General features: G+C 44.6%; 1 protein-coding gene across 4 annotated transcripts in view; it reads right to left on the bottom strand.

Annotated features, from left to right (window-relative positions):
- The window catches only part of NFE2L2 (NFE2 like bZIP transcription factor 2), a 35,095-nt gene extending 18,183 nt beyond the window's left edge, over positions 1 to 16,912 (bottom strand). Inside the window, exon 1 of one of the 4 annotated variants that reach the window (XM_036099168.2) lies at positions 16,724 to 16,912. In XM_036099168.2, the coding sequence (XP_035955061.1) occupies positions 16,724 to 16,768 (45 nt within the window). In that variant the 5' untranslated portion in view covers positions 16,769 to 16,912. Of the gene's footprint in view, positions 1 to 15,538; positions 15,685 to 15,866; positions 16,002 to 16,036; positions 16,189 to 16,723 lie in introns of those variants that run through there. The other 3 variants (XM_036099176.2, XM_036099175.2, XM_036099172.2) reach the window with 3 other exon arrangements.
- Between the last annotated feature and the right edge of the window lie 2,372 nt (positions 16,913 to 19,284).

The raw sequence follows: 19,284 nt of genomic DNA on the forward strand, positions 1-19,284 counted from the left end.
TAATCTGAGGGACATACTCATAAATCAAATCACCATTTGGTAAATCGTAATGCCTCCCTTTCTTCTTCCACGCCTCAAAATACAAATAAAGTTCGGGTTTGCTCTAAGGGTATTCCTTGTAGTTTGCTGGTGGCTTCTTTCTTTAAATCAGTTTTGCTGCCCTTGTAAGAAAACAGAACCATAAAACAGGCCTAGACTTTTACCAAATGACCTAAGACAACCTACCTAAATAATAAACACATGAAGTCAAACTCTCAGTCATTTTCTCAAAGACAAAAGCTGTGGGTCTGGTTTAAAATCTTCGGGCTTTGGGAAAATGACTTTAAGTATGAAAACCAGATGTGTGGAGGTTCCCAAAGTAAATGTTCACACAAAGCATGGGAATTATTTTTATTACCTTATTACTATTCCCCGTGATTGTATCATTATACAGCCCAACAAAAACACGTGTCGAACACGGAATTGACCATCCCGTCCACTGGTAGGTGAAGCAAAAAAATTATTTTTCCTTACCATCTAAAATAATTTCTTCCGAAAGGCCTTTTCTTCGGTCTGGATCTGGGGGAAGTTTAAGTTCCTCGCAGCCCTGACGTCCACCAACTTTCCGAGGCCAAGCAAACCTCAGACCCGAAGCAGTAGGCTATTAAGAACACCAGCTTCCAGTCCCCATCTAGTCTTGCCATCTTACAGTATTTTTCAGCCTCGGGTTCTTCCTCTGCCAAAGGACACGGCTGGGTTAGGTAACTCCTAAGATCCCTTCCTCTAAATACCTCTGATTCTACGATGTCCAAAATGTAAGTCTGAAATCTAATTTTGAATTTGACGACAAGCTAATTTTAGCTACCTGTAACAGATGCTCTAAAGCAGTACCGTCCAATAGAAATATAATGCAAGCCACATGTATCATTTAAAAATTTTTAGTAGCCTTAGTAAAAAGACCAAAAAATAAACAAGTGAATTTAATTTTAATAATATATTTAATCCAATATATCAAAAAATTATTTTAACACGTAACCAAAAATTCAGAATTATCAATGAGGTATCAGAAGTGGTGAATACACTTAATATACACTACAACAAATCTCATGGATATGACCACATGAAATGTAGTGTGCTCCCAGAATAAAATTATATTTAACAAAAAAATAAATCTTAACACTCTTTTTAATTTTGTTTTACTGTTTTTAAATTTAAATCAAAATTCATTGAAATTAAAAATTCAGTTTCTCAGCTGCACTAGCCCCATTTCAAGTGCTCAAAAGTGACAAGGTGGTTAATGACAGTGCAGCTCCGGCGAGGAAACTTGCAAAGTCAGCCCTCCGCACTCCTATGGGGGGAATTCTAGTGCACCAATCTCTTCTGTTTTGCAAATTACTTCCTGAGGATACACTGGGAACATTAAGTCTTCCAAACCTCACTAGGTAGTATTTACACTGCTAGCAATTATTTGTAAAAAGCTACTACAGTGACCAGCAAGTGCTAGGGTGAATCTGAACGCCTAAAGGGGCTCTTAATGACTGACGGGACCTTGATGGTCCTTAACTTAGCACTTGTCTAGTCCAGACACCACACAATTACCAGACTATTGCAAAGGTCATCTGAAGAATGGGGAGAAATAGGGGGCTTAGGTGATGGGAAAGCACTATCTGTTTCAACTAAGGATATGAATTAAGCTGAGTTTGGAAATTATATTTCAGCTACTTTCAGATGCATAGGTTTGAAGATGCACAATACCCACTGTTGTTGCCAACTGCCAGGCAGCAATCTGGACCTCTTAGAGAAAAACTGTAATTAGTGTATCTATCGTATTTCATGCTCTTAAGACCAGCACAGCAATCTTTTATTTTCCTTAATGCAAATCTTTTCAATTAAGTTGCTAAATGAATATGTAAAGACAAGGGTTACCTGGTGAGCCTTCACATTAAGATTTGAGAATGAAAGATCACAGTGCCACAGGATTCTGAATCCAGATCAAGAGAGGTATGACACAATTTAAGTAATACTAATGATGATGGCTACCATTTATTGTGCACTTTCTATGTGCTCAACATTTCCGCAAGTACTTGTGTCTATTATCTCATTTACGCACACCAATCTGCAAGGTAGGCAGTATTATAACCATCGCCCTTTTGGAGCGAGGAAACCAAAGCATGAAGAGGTTAAGTCATTTTGCCTGAAGACCCCCACTACTAAATGACAATGAGATCCAACGCAGGTGTATGTCACAGGAGCACTCAAAAACAACACAGGCTTTTCTTCAGAATAACCTAGGATCTCTTCGGGGAGACTGCCCAGTGTGGTACCAGTTCAGCCTCTGCTGTGAGGCTTGGACCTTGCCGCCTGGCCTCACTGGGCCACGCCTATCAGGAATAACCAGGACACTAAGGCTAGCCTCACAGAGTTGTTTTCCATAGGCAAAAAAAAAGTCTGTAACGCCCCTTAAAAATATAAAGGGCAATCAGGGGTGAGGTATTAAAACTGTTAATAAATTCAACTTCTGTTGCAATGTCAAATGAACACGAGAAGCATCTAATTTTTAGGCTTCTGGGTCTAACTACTATATAAAAAATAGAAGGTGAGGTCATAATTTATTTACGTACAGACATCTGCATGGCAACATCAAAGGGTAAGTGAACGTAAGAAGTTTTCAGCTGTGTCATCTCCCCTCGAGGGTTTTCTAGATGTCTTCTTTCCCTTCACCACCCTAACCCCCACCCCCCCTTTTTTTTAAGCCAGCATTACTCGGGGGTAGCTGTTACAAAAGGAACATTTCAGTCCTGAAAGACTAAAAGAAGGGGTACGATTGGGAAGAGGACAAGGTCGCGGAGTCAGCTCAGTTCCTATTTGGATTTGGCCTTCTACTAATATACTTCTATTCCCCAAACTCTATTCCTTCAACTTGCCTGTGGACACTGCTCCTTTTCTAGGCCCAGAACCCCAGAGTAAGAAATTCTGCCACGAGTGAAGGAGTCTGTCTGGGAAGGAGTTCAATGAGATGGCTTATCAATTCGCATCAGTACAGGGAATCCAGCAGATAGGCTGCAGGGTCCCACAGGGGAGACCCGGGGCAGCAGGCAGCCCCTCTGTGGTCACCACAGACTGGTTTTCTGTCTCTGGAAACTTCAGTGCCCAACGTGAGGGACATGCATAGGGAAGAGCACAGGAGAATAAGTTTACAGCAAAGAGCAAAAAAGGGCATGAATGTTTATGCCACTACACAGCTAGAATTCAAGGAGGGGTTTTTTTCAGGTGTGCCAAAGAAATCTCAGCCCCCCACATCAAACATCCCTGACGGAGAAGAGACACAATCATGAGAACAATAAGCACGGCCACTGTTTGTCGAATGTGCACAGTCTGCTCGGTCTCAGGCCCAGTTCTTTTCTGGCTTAACCGCAAGAGCGCCATGGTGGGGTCCTCCACATTCTAATGATGATGAAAATGAAGCACATCCCACTGGAATATAAATCAGCTTAGCCTCTCTGGGCCTCGGTTCTCTGCCTACAAAACAGGGATCAGGTCCACCTCACAGGGCAGAATCAGGAGCGCACAGGACGAGATCAGTGTGCTGAAGCATGAGCACGCTGGCCAGCGCCGGGAAGAGCCCGAGAGACCGCAGCAGCCACCACGGATAGCGTCAGATGCCCACCTCTGTTCACCTGGGGCTTACAAGCAAAGCACGCAGGGGAGAGAAAAAGAGAGGATATTGTCTATGCTTTCTTCTCTGGGGTGAATACTGCTAATCACTGGGCTTGGAAGCCAAGGATGAGACTTAACAGTTGAATAAAGGCAGTAAGAGTGAATTGATCTTAGAGGGCACGAAGAGACAAACTCCCTCTGTGCCACCTTGGACAAGAAAACAATCCATCCCTCCAGCAAAGCGCAATTTCTGGCTCGTTTTCCCTCCCCTTCCATCACGGGCATGAATACAGTGGCGGATGCTTTCTCTTACCACACAGGAACAGCAGGGTGCTTGAGCACAAGTGCTATCATGATGGGACCAACAGGAAGAGGAAATCTCCCCTCCTTTGAAAAGGGGGCTGAAAAAATTCTTCTTAAATGGCTAACAAAGGTGGTACAGATTCGAGTTACCAATACAGATCCTCAGTACATGTGCTGAGGCCAAGTCAGCTAAGCCACCCCCAGACCCGTCTTCCCTGCCATCTTTCTCTCTGCCTCCAGCCCATCCCTCTTCTGATTCATGGGCCACAATAACTTCCTGTCCACGTCCAGCTCATGTGTCTTGCCCTTTCCAAAGCCTTCTGTGATTCTGAGCTACATACATAAAACCTGAAATGCCACACGTGGGCACTGCAGGGCTCTCTACAGTCAGCCCCAAATTAACCTTTTCATCCCTAGTGACCCAATCTGTCGCCAGAGCCCAGCTCCTCCTGCCTGCACCCTTCCTCAGGCTTCCAACGGAAGCTTGAGCCAAAGAAATCTTACTGACTTAAAAAAAAAAAAAAAAAATCTAGTTAAAATGCTACCTCCTCCAGGATGTCCTCTCTGAGCACCCCAGGTGGAAATGACATTTTCTCCTCTGGACCGTCACACATCACCCATGAGCTTGTAGAAGTACCAAGCTCGTAGAGGGCAGTAACAGGCCCACCCTCACTTGACTGAACGACTACTATTATGTAAACACTAGGCACGATGCCAGACACCAGAGTTATAAAAATGAATAAAATACATTTTAATCCCTGCCCTAGAGAAAGTCATACCTTAAGCAGAGCGGACAGAGATGTAAAGTAATTTTTGCTCACTGATATGAAACATGTATAATCCAGGTGTACAAAGAACAAAGGGATTGATTAGGAGGAGGGGCCATTTGAAAAGCCAATGTCCTTCAAGGAAGACAATGTATTTGCTGGAAAATACCTTGGAAAAGTAACAACTTCATGCCCTGAAAGTTCCTAGGGTGTGTAAACACCTAATAAATATTTGTGGAATGAGTAAGTATACATTTAGGCTCAGGATTCAGTATTTTAATTGTACACCTAAGGTATCTGGGATCAAAGAATTCTAATTACTTAAATAACAAAGATACCATGTTTGGTATCAGTTATGACCTACTAGTCATAGAAAATTTATTTATTTTTTTAAAGATTTTATTTATTATTTAATTGACAGAGAGAGACACAGCGAGAGAGGGAACACAAGCAGGGGGAGTGGGAGAGGGCGAAGCAGGCTTCTGCTGAGCAGGGAGCCCGATGCGGGGCTCGATCCCAGGACTCTGGGATCATGACCTGAGCCAAAGGCAGACGCTCAATGACTGAGCCACCCAGGCGCCCCAAAATTTAATTATTAGACTTATTTCATAGTTACCAATACTTCAAATTATTCCTTGGGTGCTTTACTAAAAACAACGTATTACACCTTAAAAACTATGAACACCTACCCCTTCAGGTTAACAATAAAATTGAATTTTTGAGGGAATCAACATGACAGTATCTTCAAATATCCATCAAAGAATCTTGGAACCTGAGTAAGACATCAATCAGTCAACATAAATGCTAAGTGTATGTTCTTAGAGGACAACACTTACGTCCCTCAGACTGATGGTCAAACATGGCAACCTCACTTTGCCCCCATATTCTAGACTTTTTTTCCAAAGCATCAATCTATTACCACAATATCTTAACCTCTTCAACTATTCTATACTCAGTACTCTAGACTTCTTCACAAAGTACCCAGCAGAAAAGGCAGTAAAGACCCAGAGAGATATGGCATATGACTTTTAACTTCATCTTGAAAATTTAAAACGATGCTTGCCTTGGGAGGACAGGTTCCTTGCAGCTGTAGGCCTGAGAAATGGTAAATACCAGCAGTGACAGTATTACTGTATCAAATGACATTGATCCAGGGATCAGTTAAGTGAACTGGCCCAGACACTCTACCGGAATAAATGAAACGTACTGGGCGCCCCTCTGGTTTCTGGAGCTTTCATCTTTCTCTATCGCTCCCTTCTAGTTTAGAATAAAAGGTGTGACTAGACTGCCATCTGAGGAGATGGTGGGCTTCCCTACAAAGAACAAGGAAGTACCCACGGAGCGCCCCCGATCCGCGGTTTTGTTTTCCACCAGTTTCAGGGACCTGCACTCAACCAAGGTCCAGAAGCAGACGACCCTCTCTTGATGCATCGTCAGAGGCTCAACAGCAGCCACAGCAAGGCCTACGTCACTCACGTCATCTCGTCACGCAGGCATCTTATCTTCTCACATCGTCACGAGAAGAGTACAGCATAGTGTTTTGAGAGACCATGTTCGTAACTTTTATTACATTACATTGTTGTAACTGTTCTCTTTTATCATGCTGTTGTTAAAATCTCTTACTGTGCCTAACTGCTGAATTAAACTTTGTCCTAGGTGTGCAGGTATAGGAAAAAACACGGTATATATAGGGTTTAGTACTATCTTGGCTTCAGGCTTCCACTGGGGGTCTTAGAACTGACCCCCACGGATAATGGGGGATTACTGTGATTTCCTGGAAACGGTAGCGTCCTAGCTTCAAACTACCTCTGGAAGTCAGCGGATCGCAGTGGTTCTGCTGGGGCTGACACCACCACCGACGAGCAGCTGATACTGGATGGGGACGGGGGACGGATTTTCTAGTGGTCACAATGGTGCTGAGTATCCTGGAATGTGGGAACATCCTCCACCCCAAAGAGAAGCCCAGGAGCACTCCTTCTGATAAACAAGAAGCAAGCTCCGTGAGGTAGGGACACTGCCCTAATTACTCTTTGTAAAGGAGTCGCTCATTAGATAAGAAAAGAAGAAATGGAAGGAAGGAGGAAAAGAGGGAAGGGAGAACAGGGATTATGGGCATTCTAAATCCCTGTTCTGCCCTTGAGAGGGACATGGCCCTGGACAAGTTACTTAACCTCTCTGAACAGGTTTCCTTGTCTGTAAAATGGAGGTAATGACCCTTATGACCATAGATTTATTGTCAAGATCCAGTAAGAAAACATGTCCAAGACATACTACAGTACTAGCAGGTGGTGTTCGCTTTTTTCCTTTCCTTCCCTGTGAAGTTGCTAGTTGTTTGTATGCAAATGCCTTGTAACATCAAAAGGCTGATTCTTTTCACAAATTGGAAGCGAGCTGGTAAAAGGTGAACTGCACAGAAAGACTAATTCCCTCCCCCCATGCCCCCGCCCCACCCCGGTCTCCATTACTATCTTCATCAGCACACACATGAGTGCTGAAGAAAGGGAGATGGATGAGCTATCTAGGGGAGTCATTTCTACTGCCATCCCTCTGGAGTTTGAGAAAAGCCTTTATTTATCAGGATCAATGAGAAAAGATGTGAGGTTCCCCAGCTCTTAAGATACTTTCCCCTCCTTTTGAACTTCTCCCCAAGTTCAGGACCCAGAGGCCCAAGTCCTTCAGCAACACCAGAAACATCCCTACATGCAATCAATCCTGCCCTGGCATCCCGGGGACACCTCACAGGGGAAGGGAGGTACACGACCTACCAACAATGGGAATACTCCCCCCAACTGGGAACTCCCCTAATGGAGACCGCATCTGTCCCCTACAGGAGTTTCTAGATTACATGATGACTGAATTGCCCAGTGGTCACATATGTGCACTCAGTGCACGAGAAGGGGCACAGGAGGGGTGCTGGAGGGTGGGAGGGAGAGCCCTGCTCTCAGGGTTGCCAGGTCCTGATGCAGTACCAGCTTCCAGAGGGTAGTGGCCTCCTGAGGCTGCTCATCTCTGGGTTGTCTGTCCATCACCTATAGAATTAATTTCCTATATTAAATTCCCTGCTTGAAATATCTCCTGCGGTTTCTGGTTTCCTAAACTCAACTCTGGACTCTTTCTTAAGCTTTCCAAAGACTTTTCTCAAGAACGACCAAACCTCGGGCGCCTGGGTGGCTCAGTCGTTAAGCGTCTGCCTTCGGCTCGGGTCATGATCCCAGGGTCCTGGGATCGAGTCCCACATCGGGCTCCCTGCTCGGCAGGAAGCCTGCTTCTCCCTCTCCCGCTCCCCCTGCTTGTGTTCCTGCTCTCGCTATCTCTCTCTCTGTCAAATAAATAAATAAAATCTTTAAAAAAAAAAAAAGAACGACCAAACCTCTATTAACAGGGTTGTTACAAGAACTAAAGGTAATGAGTATAAACAGCACAAGTAAATACTCGAAAACACTTTCCCTTTCCTCACATGGAGAATCTAAGTGCGAGCTGCATGCCGAAGAGCAAATCTAAGGATTAAAGATTTAGATCTTCAGGTAAAAATTCCAGGTCCATCTGAAGCTTTCCTCAGGAAGAGTCCAAAAGGTCTGTATTCCTCCTGGGTTCATTAAAAAAAAATCCCTTAAGCTAGTTTTCTTTTTCCTCCCAATCTCTCTCCCTTTCATGATAGAACCTTTTTCCCAAGTCAAATAGAACCTGGAATTTTCCTTCACAGAGTCATTCATCATCCTACTCTCAATCCACTGCCCCAAGAATTCTCCCAAACATGCAGCCTGGTAAAGAATTTTCCAGCAGAGGGTGAGCCTCTGTCTCTGGAGAAGAAAAGAGCCTGAATTCACAGAATGGTTCTTATTCTTGGTCCTGGTCTCAGTTCCTCTCAGAAGAACATACGGGCCAGGGACCACAGCTGGCACAAAGTGAACCAGCCCTGTTCCTGTCCTTTGGGGCTGTTTTCTCAATGTATATTTTAATTTTCACTGAGAATTACCAAGAACAAAAACAACTTCTTCAAAAACTGGCAGTTTTTCCTACTGCAATTAAAAAATACAGGTTTTATTTTTGGTGGTTTTCATTACCAGGATTTTAATGTTAATAAATTTTTTTATTTTTTAATTTTTTTTGCTGTATCAAAAAAGTCAGGGCTCTTCAACACTCTCCAGACATAGCAGTAAGACTCCCCAGGTCCAATACTATAAAACAAAGTGGCAAAAAGGACAGGTTCTTTAGTCAACCCTCAAGCTCCTAAAGAAGCAATAGCGTAGTTCATTGTCTGTCATACCTCTGTTCCAATTCTGTTCACAGAAAACAACAGAACACCATAATCATTTTCCCCTGGATTCTAATCCCTCAGACTGGAAAAGGCTGGGTTCTACATGCATGTGCATTATTATTTTGTGCTGAAGCAGAGCAGACAAAAGGCTGTCAAGTCTGGAGTAAAGCAAAATTCCATCCCCATTCTCACTAGGCCACCCACACGGACAGTCTGTCCCCAACCTCTTACACAGACATGGGGGCAGGGGTAGATGGGAACTACCCTACCCTGAATGACGGCTACATTCCCGCAAAGAAGGAAAAGGAGATTTAATGGGAGAAGTAATTCTCTGAAATACAAGTATGCGTTGCATATAACCCTAAATATTAACGCTGAAATCCTTCTGTTTTAAGGTACTTTAAACATATATTACATCCACCACTTAGCACAAAACTCTTAAGAACAAATGAAAGAGTAAGATACTGTTTTTTAAATCTTAAGAAGAAGAACGGGTTAAAAAAATTCTGAACTACTGACTAGAGTGAGAAAAGCAGCAGCTTCCCAAGAGGTGACTTCAACGGTACCCCTCCAATGACAGATGGTGGGGAAGGGCTGGAGATGGGCTGCAAAAGTTCGGCTCGGCCACACTGTAGAGAGGCCGAGGCAGGAGCGGGGTGCCTGCTCCCCTCTGGGCCTGTTCCCACCCTGTCCGCAAGGCGGGGCTAAGCCAGCTTCAGGAGGCCCTGCACCACACCTTCAGGTCTCCTGAGGGTACTGCTGTGCTGTACAACGCTCGCCAATGATTCAGAAATTAGCCTCAGTTTCCAAAGATGTCCACCAGAAAGCCACTCAGCTAAGTACAAATGGCAGCCACTGAGGTCAGAATATAAAGTAGACTTCACCAGGCAGATTACAGGCAGTCAAAAAATGAATTGCTAAAAGTTGCCTTGTAGATTTAAGGTTTCTGTTCTTTTTAAATAGGATAATGAGGCCGAGGAATGCAGAGCACTTCCTAGAGTAAGGCGAAGTCTGTCCTGGGCTCCAGGCTCTCCAACACCTAGCCCAAGCACTTTGTCCTCAAGGCCTCTTCTATGCTAGTCTCAAAGAATCCAGACTGCACGTTCTCACAGGTCACGTTCCTGACCAAACAGAAAAATTCTGACCCACTGGGAGAAAATGTTTTAATAATAAAATTATCACCCAAATCAACTTAAAGAGCTTAAGGAGCTCAAGTTATATGTACTGAATTTCAAACATTTTGCCAGGACCTTAAAACAGTTCCCAGATTTGTGTCAACCTTAGGTTATGAAGGTCAGTGACCAAACACATTATTAAGACAGACATCCTAATACCATACCTTCGATGGGTACCAAGCACTGAGCCAGGTGCTCTAGGGCACTTGTTCATAAACATGACTGCAAACTGGAGTGCCTTTTCAGATGCCTTAAAAAAAAAATACTGATGCCTGGGTCCCACTACCACAGACTTTGATTTAATGAGGGATATGGCCTGGATGTCAGGGTTTTAAAATACTAATGGTGATTCTACTAGACAACAAAGTTTAAGAAACTTTGCTGCAGGGAACAAAAAAGAAATATGTAAAGTAGAAACAACCCAAATGCCCATCAACTGATGAGAAGATAAATTAAATGGGGGGTGTATCCATACGGTAGAATGTGCCACCCCAAGGTTAAACCTTATAAACACTACATCAAATGAGAGAAGCCAATCACACAAAATCGCATATGGCATGATCTCATTTATATGAAATATCCAGAACAGACAACTCCACAGAGACTGAGAATGGTTAAGTGGTTACTAGGGACTAAGGGAGTTAAAGGGAAATGGGGAGTTACTGCTATTAAGTACAGGCTTTCTTTTTGGGGTAATGAAAATGTTTTAAAATGGATTATGGTGATAGCTGCACAACTCTGAATACACTAAGTCACTGAACTTCTGTCTTAAATGGGTGGAACATACGGTATGTGAATTCGATCTCATAAAGCTGCTTTAAAAAAAGGACAGAAATATAAATTCTATGTCCAGCTTTCAACAAATTTACAATCTAGTTGTACAGGGAAAAAAAGACAAACAGTCAAGACAAATTATCAGAGATTTTAAAAGGCGATTTAATAGACTAGCTAATATGGAAAACAAAAACTCTTTAAGTTCAAAAGAAGGCTTCAATGATCCGATTTTCTCTTTTCTTATACAACTGTTCTTCTTTTATTTAAAAAGCAACGGAGAGCTCAGATCTGGCTGGTATGCTGTTACTACAGACCCCAAAGTCTCCATTTCCGAGCTTGTGAGAAAGGAGTGACTACTTAGCATTGCCAAGGAATTTTTTTTTAATCCTCCAGAACACAGGCTCTTGATGGGATTATAATGAGTCTCAAGAGTCAGTTATCAACAGGGCCATTGAAAGATGGACTTGGTGCTCTAATTCTTCTTATATCCTGGATTTGTCTTTACCACCAGAGTTTAGGCCAAATAAATGTACGTGCTTACACACAAAGGAACTCTCATATATGAGGCTTTATGACACCCAGGTATTATAGGCCATGTGCAGTGAAGATGATTGGTTAAAAGTGTGTCCTACGCCAGAGTTCCTAAACTTCTTAATCTTTTTTTTAAAGTAATCTTTATACCCAACATGGGGCTCAAACGCATGACCCTGAGATCCAGAGTTGTATGCTCCACCAACTGAGCCAGCCGGGTGCCCTATTCCTAAAATTCGTAACAGCTGAAAAGTGTTTATTGTGGCAGGGGCTGACACACAGAAAACTCCCAACTTTAGGCAGAACAGAATTTTGTTTAGCAGTCTTGGTTTTTTGAGGGAGGTGTCCGTGTGTGTGGGAGGTTAGTGTAAGAACACCATTTTTTCCCCCTAATACTGTTTGGGAATGTAAATATTGTAAACTTGAGCGTATTTTTGCTTTTGCTTCTAGAAAACCCACCATTATCAACTGAGCAATTGAAAAAGCCTTGGCCTGTATCTTAGAGCCTTTTATTTTATTTTTTTAAAGATTTTATTTATTTATTTGACAGAGAAAGACACAGCAAGAGAGGGAACACAAGCAGGGGGAGTGGGAGAGGGAGAAGCAGGCTCCACGCTGAGCAGGGAGCCCGACGTGGGGCTCGATCCCAGGACCCTGGGATCATGACCTGAGCCGAAGGCAGACGCTTAACTGACTGAGCCACCCAGGCGCCCCATCTTAGAGCCTTTTAAATAAACGTTTCTTGAAGCATATTTAAAAGCAGGTGGCAATGAAATTTTAGTAACTCCCAGAAATTGTATTACCAAATATAAATTCTTTTCTCCATGTTACAGTAAATTTAAAACAAACATACAGCCAAAGGTAAAGGAGGCAGGCCAAATACTGCATTTAGTAAACCTATCTTCCTATACCTTGGTGTGCAACAGATTTCCGCAAACTTTCAAAGTGGCTGGACCAGGCATTTAAATGCCCTGGGTTTACCCAGACTAACTTTCAGGCAAATCATCCACTGGATGGCAGCAGCCTTAATCAGACAAATAAGACAATTCTGAAAGTGACTTGTTTAACAATAAAGACTAAGAAATAATATATTTAATTTTGAAATGTACTGTACTCAAAACCCTAAGTAGGCTTCACCAAGATTGATTTGGGCTCTTACGCTTGCTTCAATTCAGAAATGCCCCAAACAAGAGATTAGTGTTTAATTTGAGCCAACAGGTTTCTCCTAGCCATTTTCCACTCAAATTCTCCCCATTCTACCCACTGACCTTCAACCTGGCTTAACCCAGTCTCTCCCACTCTTTGCCATATTATGTATCTTCACAATCAAATTTCTTTTTGACTACTACTTCAAAACAAAAAAAAGCCAATGGAACAGGAGAATGTACCAACTAACAAGGCAAATAAAGGTAAACAAAGATTCCAGTAGCTAACAGATTTAGTTAAGAAAAAGGAAAATGGTCCCTGAAAAATGTGATGCCCTAACCCCAACCCTAACCTAACTCTAACCCTAATCTGGAACACTGCTGAAATCCCAGGGATTTTTTAAAGTACTATGATATTAAGAAATGGTCCCGGGGTGCCTGGCTGGTTCACTCAGTAGAGCATGCGACTCTCAATCTCAGGGTTGTGAGTTTGACCCCACGCTGAGTGAGTGTGATTACTTAAAAATAAAATATTTAAAAAAGGTCCTGCCTCTCTCAATTAAACCCTTCTAGGTCTGTGTCTTCCTTAAAAGGCCCCTTTGACAGGTTGTATTTACTCTCACTGAGCAGGGAGCCCGATGCGGGGCTCGATCCCAGGACCCTGGGATCATGACCTGAGCCGAAGGCAGACGCTTAACGACTGAGCCACCCAGGCGCCCAACTGTATTTAAGAAGGTCCACCTCCCCCAATACACACAGTTAGTGAATTTCTTGTTAAACGGAAAAGGTGAAGAGATCAATCTTTTTAACTCCTGCCTCTCCTTCCCTGAGTTTTTCTCAGTTAATCCACTTTTTAAATAAAGTATGAGCTTTTCCTTCTGTTTAAAGTTTAAGTAGTCCTGGTCTAGCTTGGAAGTGGCGAGTAAAAGCCACTGGAGTCTGACTACGGTGGTTTGATTCCCATCTCTACCACTCAACAGCTGGGGCATCTCAGGTGCCTGGCTGGCTCTTGTAACTCTTGATTTCGGGATCATGAGTTTGAGCCCCACACTGGGTGCAGGGATTATTTAAATAAATAGATGAATTAATTAAAAAACTAGTTGGGGCAGTTTAAGCAGGACTCTTGGCCTCTTTTCTCCCCCCCCCCCCCCCGGAAACTTAAGAGAATAGTACTTCCCATGGGGTTGGTGTGCAATTATGCATGTGAAGCAATTATTGCAGTGCCCGGCACGCAAGAAGTGCCCAATAACTCATCTATTATCATCTTAGTGCCAAATTCTTCCTGCACCCAAGAGTTCGCACTGAAAAATTAACCCCAGATCAAGGAAAAATTAAAGAGAAAATATTATTTACGCCAAACCCCCTTTAAATTATGTTCAGCCAGTAGGTAGGCAATTCCCAGAAAAATGTGCTTACAGTCCAAAGAGGGTTCATTTTCTATGTAGCTCTGAAGAATATTTCATCCTGAATAAAAAGAAATATTAAGAAAAATACTGTATTTGGCTTTCAACTCATTCTGGTAGTCTTAAAGAAAGACAGGAGTTCTTTTTTCTGGCATTGCTTATAAAAACACAAATTAATGAGAAAGAAAGATTCCAAAATGGCCCACGTTATTTTTAATGCAGAAAGACTATTGTGAATTGTGAATTTATTCTCTGACATGCAGCTTCCATAATCTCTCAAGTCTAAAAACTCGTATCTAAAAAGTCAAGTTGTTCTTTGCTCAACATTCATTCAGATGAGAGGCCTGTCCTATTTTTCTTTTTAAAAATAATCTTATCAGTCTAGTCCAAGATCAACTTCATCCCTTCTTATATAAAAGTACTTTATCTCTCCAAGACACCCTTGGAAAGGGTAATGGATGGTTTCTTCCACTTAACGGAAATACAGAACCTAAGGCTCTCCTTGCTACCCTGTTTATCAACATCCCCTCCACACACAGGATGAAAAACTGTATCCTAGTACCACCTCACACCTGGAATTTCTTTGACAGAGGTCAAAATCCATTTTTGACTCTGATGAAATCTTTCCAGAATACCAACAATTATTTAGGATGAATCACAGTTACAGACATGAAACTGATTCCAAATTTTACTCCATTTTCTTTCTGCATAGTCTTCAGATATGAAAATTGTGTCTGATTAAAGGTGGAAAAGTAGTTACCTTATCAAATGAAACTGAAAATTCACTTTTAAAAGAGAAAGCAGTACACGTGCTTTATGAGCTTTTGTATGTATGGAATATTAAATTACAGTTTTTTGCCGTTATTATTTAAAAATGAGAGAGGGCTCTAGGCTACAATTTAGAAAAGCAAAAGTCCATTAGCCTCATAGCCTTTGATCACAAAGATTACTGTATAAATGGCTATATGAGTTACTGTTGAATAGCAGCTAAATTGGAAAGCACAATTTACTTCATACCAGTGCGAACTGGGAGAATACGATCCTAATCATAACTGGGAGAAAGTTCCAGGCAAACAGCTTTAAACAACAAAAAAGCGCAATTAATAAATTATCAATAACTTAAAATCTTACTTTAAATCTTCGAGATTAGTCTAAAACTTCACATTTAAGAGTATAAACATATGCTCTTACTGTACTTATTACGTTACACATTTCCTTGAACCAAATATTTTTTCCTAAGAACCCAATTACCAAAAAAGTTGGAAATACAAGTATCTACTCCTTTAAAAATCCCTACAAACTATGAATAGAAACCTGTTTTCACTTTTATAACAACTTACAAAACTTGTTTGCAAAACGTTATGAAACACAAGTGTCCCTCCCTCTGCCCTAGCGAAAGAAGCAACATGCTAAGAAATCGAGGCAGATTCTTAAATAGAGAAAAACCGTATAAAGCATCCAAGGAAGAAATAGTGTATGATGGCAGAAAATTCGGTAACAGCCTAAAATCAATAGAAATTCTAATCTACACTCGAGAAACTCTTACCCTTGACAGCACAGAACGGAGTATCCTGCTTTACACATTTTGGAACTGCAATTCTGAAACGTTAAATCCAAAGACAAAGCCGCCCTGGGGAAAATAACAATTGCGCAACAGATCAACAGCTCCAACTTGTCCCTTGGCCCCGGCGCGGCAAGGTTTGCACGCTATAAAGCCGGAAAGGGCCAACCAAGGGCCGCCGTGACAGCCAACCGGCCACTGTCATGGAGGCCGAATCCACGCACGCGGCGTGCGCCACTGGGAGGCACCGCGCGGGGATCGAGCTGGGGCACGGCGGCGTCCGACCTCAGTCCGCTGGCTCGCCCGCACTTACCTGCGGGTTGCCAGAGGCTGACCTCGGATCTCCGAGCCTTTCCCACTACGCGAGCGAGCGCGCAAGCCCGCTTCGGCCGCCGCACGTCGGGGCATCGGAGCGCGCTGGGCACTTCGTGACCTCGTCCCTCCCCCACCCTGGGGGCTGGGCTTTCTCGCCCAGCTGCCTACCAGCGATCCGACGGATGGACTGATTACTTTGCAAGGGAGCGCCCTTAGACGGCCCAGCGGGGTGGGCGCATAGCGCCACAGTCCGCGCCCACGGAGGCCGTGGATGGGGGCGGTGGCAGAGCAGGGGCGCCGGGTCCCAGTCCGGAGGAGACCTCAACTCCCCCGAGAGCGGCCCCGTGACTAGGCACATTTTTGCCGGCTCCGAGGCGGAGGAGCAGCGCAGCCCCGGAAGGGCCGGGCCGCGCCGGCTCAGACCGCCAGCGTCCGCCCCAGACCGGCAGCGTCCGCCCCCTCCTTCAGCCCTGCCACCTCTGGGCAGCTCAAACTCCGGGGGCCAGCTGGGGCTCCCGAGTCCCAGCTCCGGAAGCTGGGGACGCGGCTAGAGAGGCCCCCTCGCCCTATGCACGCGAACGTAGCCTCCAGACCTCCACCCAATCGCCCTCGGGGGCCTCACCCCCCACTCCCCTCGCTGCCCCTTGGGTCCTCGCGGCCCACGGAGTTCTCGCTCCCCCTCCCCGCCCGGGCCCGGCGCAAGCGCAGCGGCTCCAGTGTGCGGCCGCTGCAGACCGGACTCCGGCCGTAGACGGGACAAGTCGGCTGCGGCTGTCCCCGCCAGGTCCGCGGCTCCCTCGCGCCCCTGCCCCAGTCCGGGTACCACCGCGGGGCTCCAAGGGTCGCGGGCAGCACCTGCTGGGACGGCTGTCCGGGCGGCGGCAGCTCCAAGTCCATCATGATGAGCTGGGGACCGTGCTCTGGCGCTCCCCGACGGCGGCCCTGTCCCAGCTGCCGAGGCGCGGCGCGGACCCGGCGGCAGCGGCGGCTCCACGAGACTCCCCGGCACTCGCTACTCCGCGACACGGCTCGAGTGGCCAGCCGGGCTCCTGCCCCACTCCGCCTCCCGCCCCCCGAGGGCGGGGCAAGCGCCGGGGCCCTTCCTTCCCGGGCTGGCGGCGCGGGCCGAGCTTCCGAAAATCCCCCACCCCCGCTCCAGCTGACGCAAGAAGCTCGCTGGCCGCGGGCGGGGGTCCCTGTGGGCGGCCGTGGGTGGCCGCGAGCGGGCGGGCGGGGTGCCCGGAAGAGGGCTGCATTAGCTCCCTGCTCCCGGCGCTCACCCCCCCCCCCGACAAATAAAACCTACGCTCTCGGCCCGCGAGATTAAGAGTTGTTTGCCGAAGGTCGCTGGGGTTCGGGCGCTTTGCAACAGTTTAAACAGTTGGAACAAACACGCCTGGAGACTGGGTATCGGAGCTGCGCCTCCCTGATTTGGAGTTGCAGAACCTTGCCCGGCTTTATCTCACTCCACCGCTCGAGAGTGGCGCCAGCCCTGGGGGCGGGGGCTAAAGGTTTGGACCCAGGCCCTGCGCAACGCGAACTGCCCTCTCGCCCTGCGTCCCCTCCGGGGCCGGGGCCAGCGGGACTTGCCCAGGGCAGATGTGGACCGCGCGGGGAGCTCGTGCTCGCAGTCACCCTGAACGCCCTGCGCTTACTCCCCCGCGCTGGCGCTCCCGCTAGGCCCACATCGCCAAGGGCAAACGCGGAGGTCTCTCCTGGTCGGGGAGTGGTCAGGCTGGCCCGGCAAGAGTTTTCTCTTCCCACCAGAGCGCACACACCACACCACAGATGGCGTCTTTTAACACTGCAGTACTACAACATGCCATAATCTGTACAAGTTTCTTTTCGCGTACCACGCGTATAATTTTAAAAATAAGAATAAAAAAGACCAAATTATAAAATAGTTTGAGTTGTATGGACCCGTCTTGTAAAAACATGTGGTGTCTAGGGGAAAAAATGGGAAGTTGTTACCCAAAATCGTAGTTGTAACATCACGAATGATTTTTATCTTTCTCGTTGTTACTTTAAGTAAATTTTAAATCTGCAATGAACATGTATTACGTTTTACATTAAAAGCGATTATTTAAAAAGTAATTGTCCACAAAAAACTTCAAGTACTTGAAAACAGGAATATTGTGAAATCTTTCTTAAGAGAGAAGAGATAAATGGTTTTGTTCTGTTTTGTTTTCTCTTATGTATTGACAATCTTTCTAACTCTTTAAGAATCCTTGTGTTTAGTTTCTAGTTTCTTGGAATTATGCAAAGCCAGGTGAAGTAGACAGTGTTGGCAGAAGTTTTACTATTTCATTCAAAAATCTGACGGGAAAAAAAAAGCCTGATTATTGCAGATCAACGCCCAGAAAAACTGCAAAGAACTTACCCGCTCTTGGTTGCGTAATTTGACACTCCCAGGATTTATCTGTAAATTTATAGGTTCAAATATTCCTTGAGGTAAGTGAAGCCTAAATTAATTGCTTGTAATTGAAGCAAACTTCTTCAACTTGAATTAAACCTTTTCAGCTGTTCTTTGAAAAGCCTGCAAAATGATCTGCACACTGAAAACAAGCTTAGGAGCAATTATTTACAATGAGCCTGACATAAAACATGCAGAGACATAATGAAAAGACATTTCTGCGTCAAAGAAGGGCACAGGAGTATATTGTTTAACAATTCTGGTTACTTATTAAAACTACTACATGGGAGAAAGTAGACAATGAGCCCAGGAGGTAAGAGATACCAAAGTCATATATGACACGGTTGCTGCCCTCCAGGAGTTTATAAAGTGTTCGGTATTTCCTTGTTAAGCAACAAATTTCCATTGAGTTTAATGAATGAAATAACCTTTATTTTTCAAAACTGCCACTGCTGTGAGAGTATTATTTTAGGGACCTCCAGAGTACATATTTTCAAAGGGAGGAGAATGATAACAGTCTAAACATGTTAAAGAAAATAAACATTAATGAAAAGCTGCTTGGTGTTAAATGGTTGTTCCGCACCAGAAAAGGGAACCCTAGTCTCAGACCATCCATGTCAAAGAGGTTCCCAGTCTTTGCAGACACTGAAATGACATTGTCTTTATGTGAGAACCTGGGCCCTTCCTTGCCCTGTAAACTTACCTGTTGTGCTCTGGGGGCACAGATAGTATGCATTTTGAGAAGCTCCAGAGCAATAGGAAAGAGGATGCAGGTTTTCTTCTCCTGTCCTGGTGCCATGGGAATCTTTACTGCCTGCTCCCCTAACTACTAATTTTTTCCCCCAATTTGTTTCAAATGCTACTAACCCTTGCACATTTCCATTGATGTCTGAATTCTCCGCTGTCTTTGGAAAGACAGCCCTCCATATATGCTTCAGATGTTTCAGAATTATAATATTTTGTTCTAGAGTTATAAAAATAAGCATCATCAGTTAAGTTTTCT

Source organism: Halichoerus grypus, chromosome 4 (assembly GCF_964656455.1).
Source record: "Halichoerus grypus chromosome 4, mHalGry1.hap1.1, whole genome shotgun sequence".
NCBI lineage: Eukaryota > Metazoa > Chordata > Mammalia > Carnivora > Phocidae > Halichoerus > Halichoerus grypus.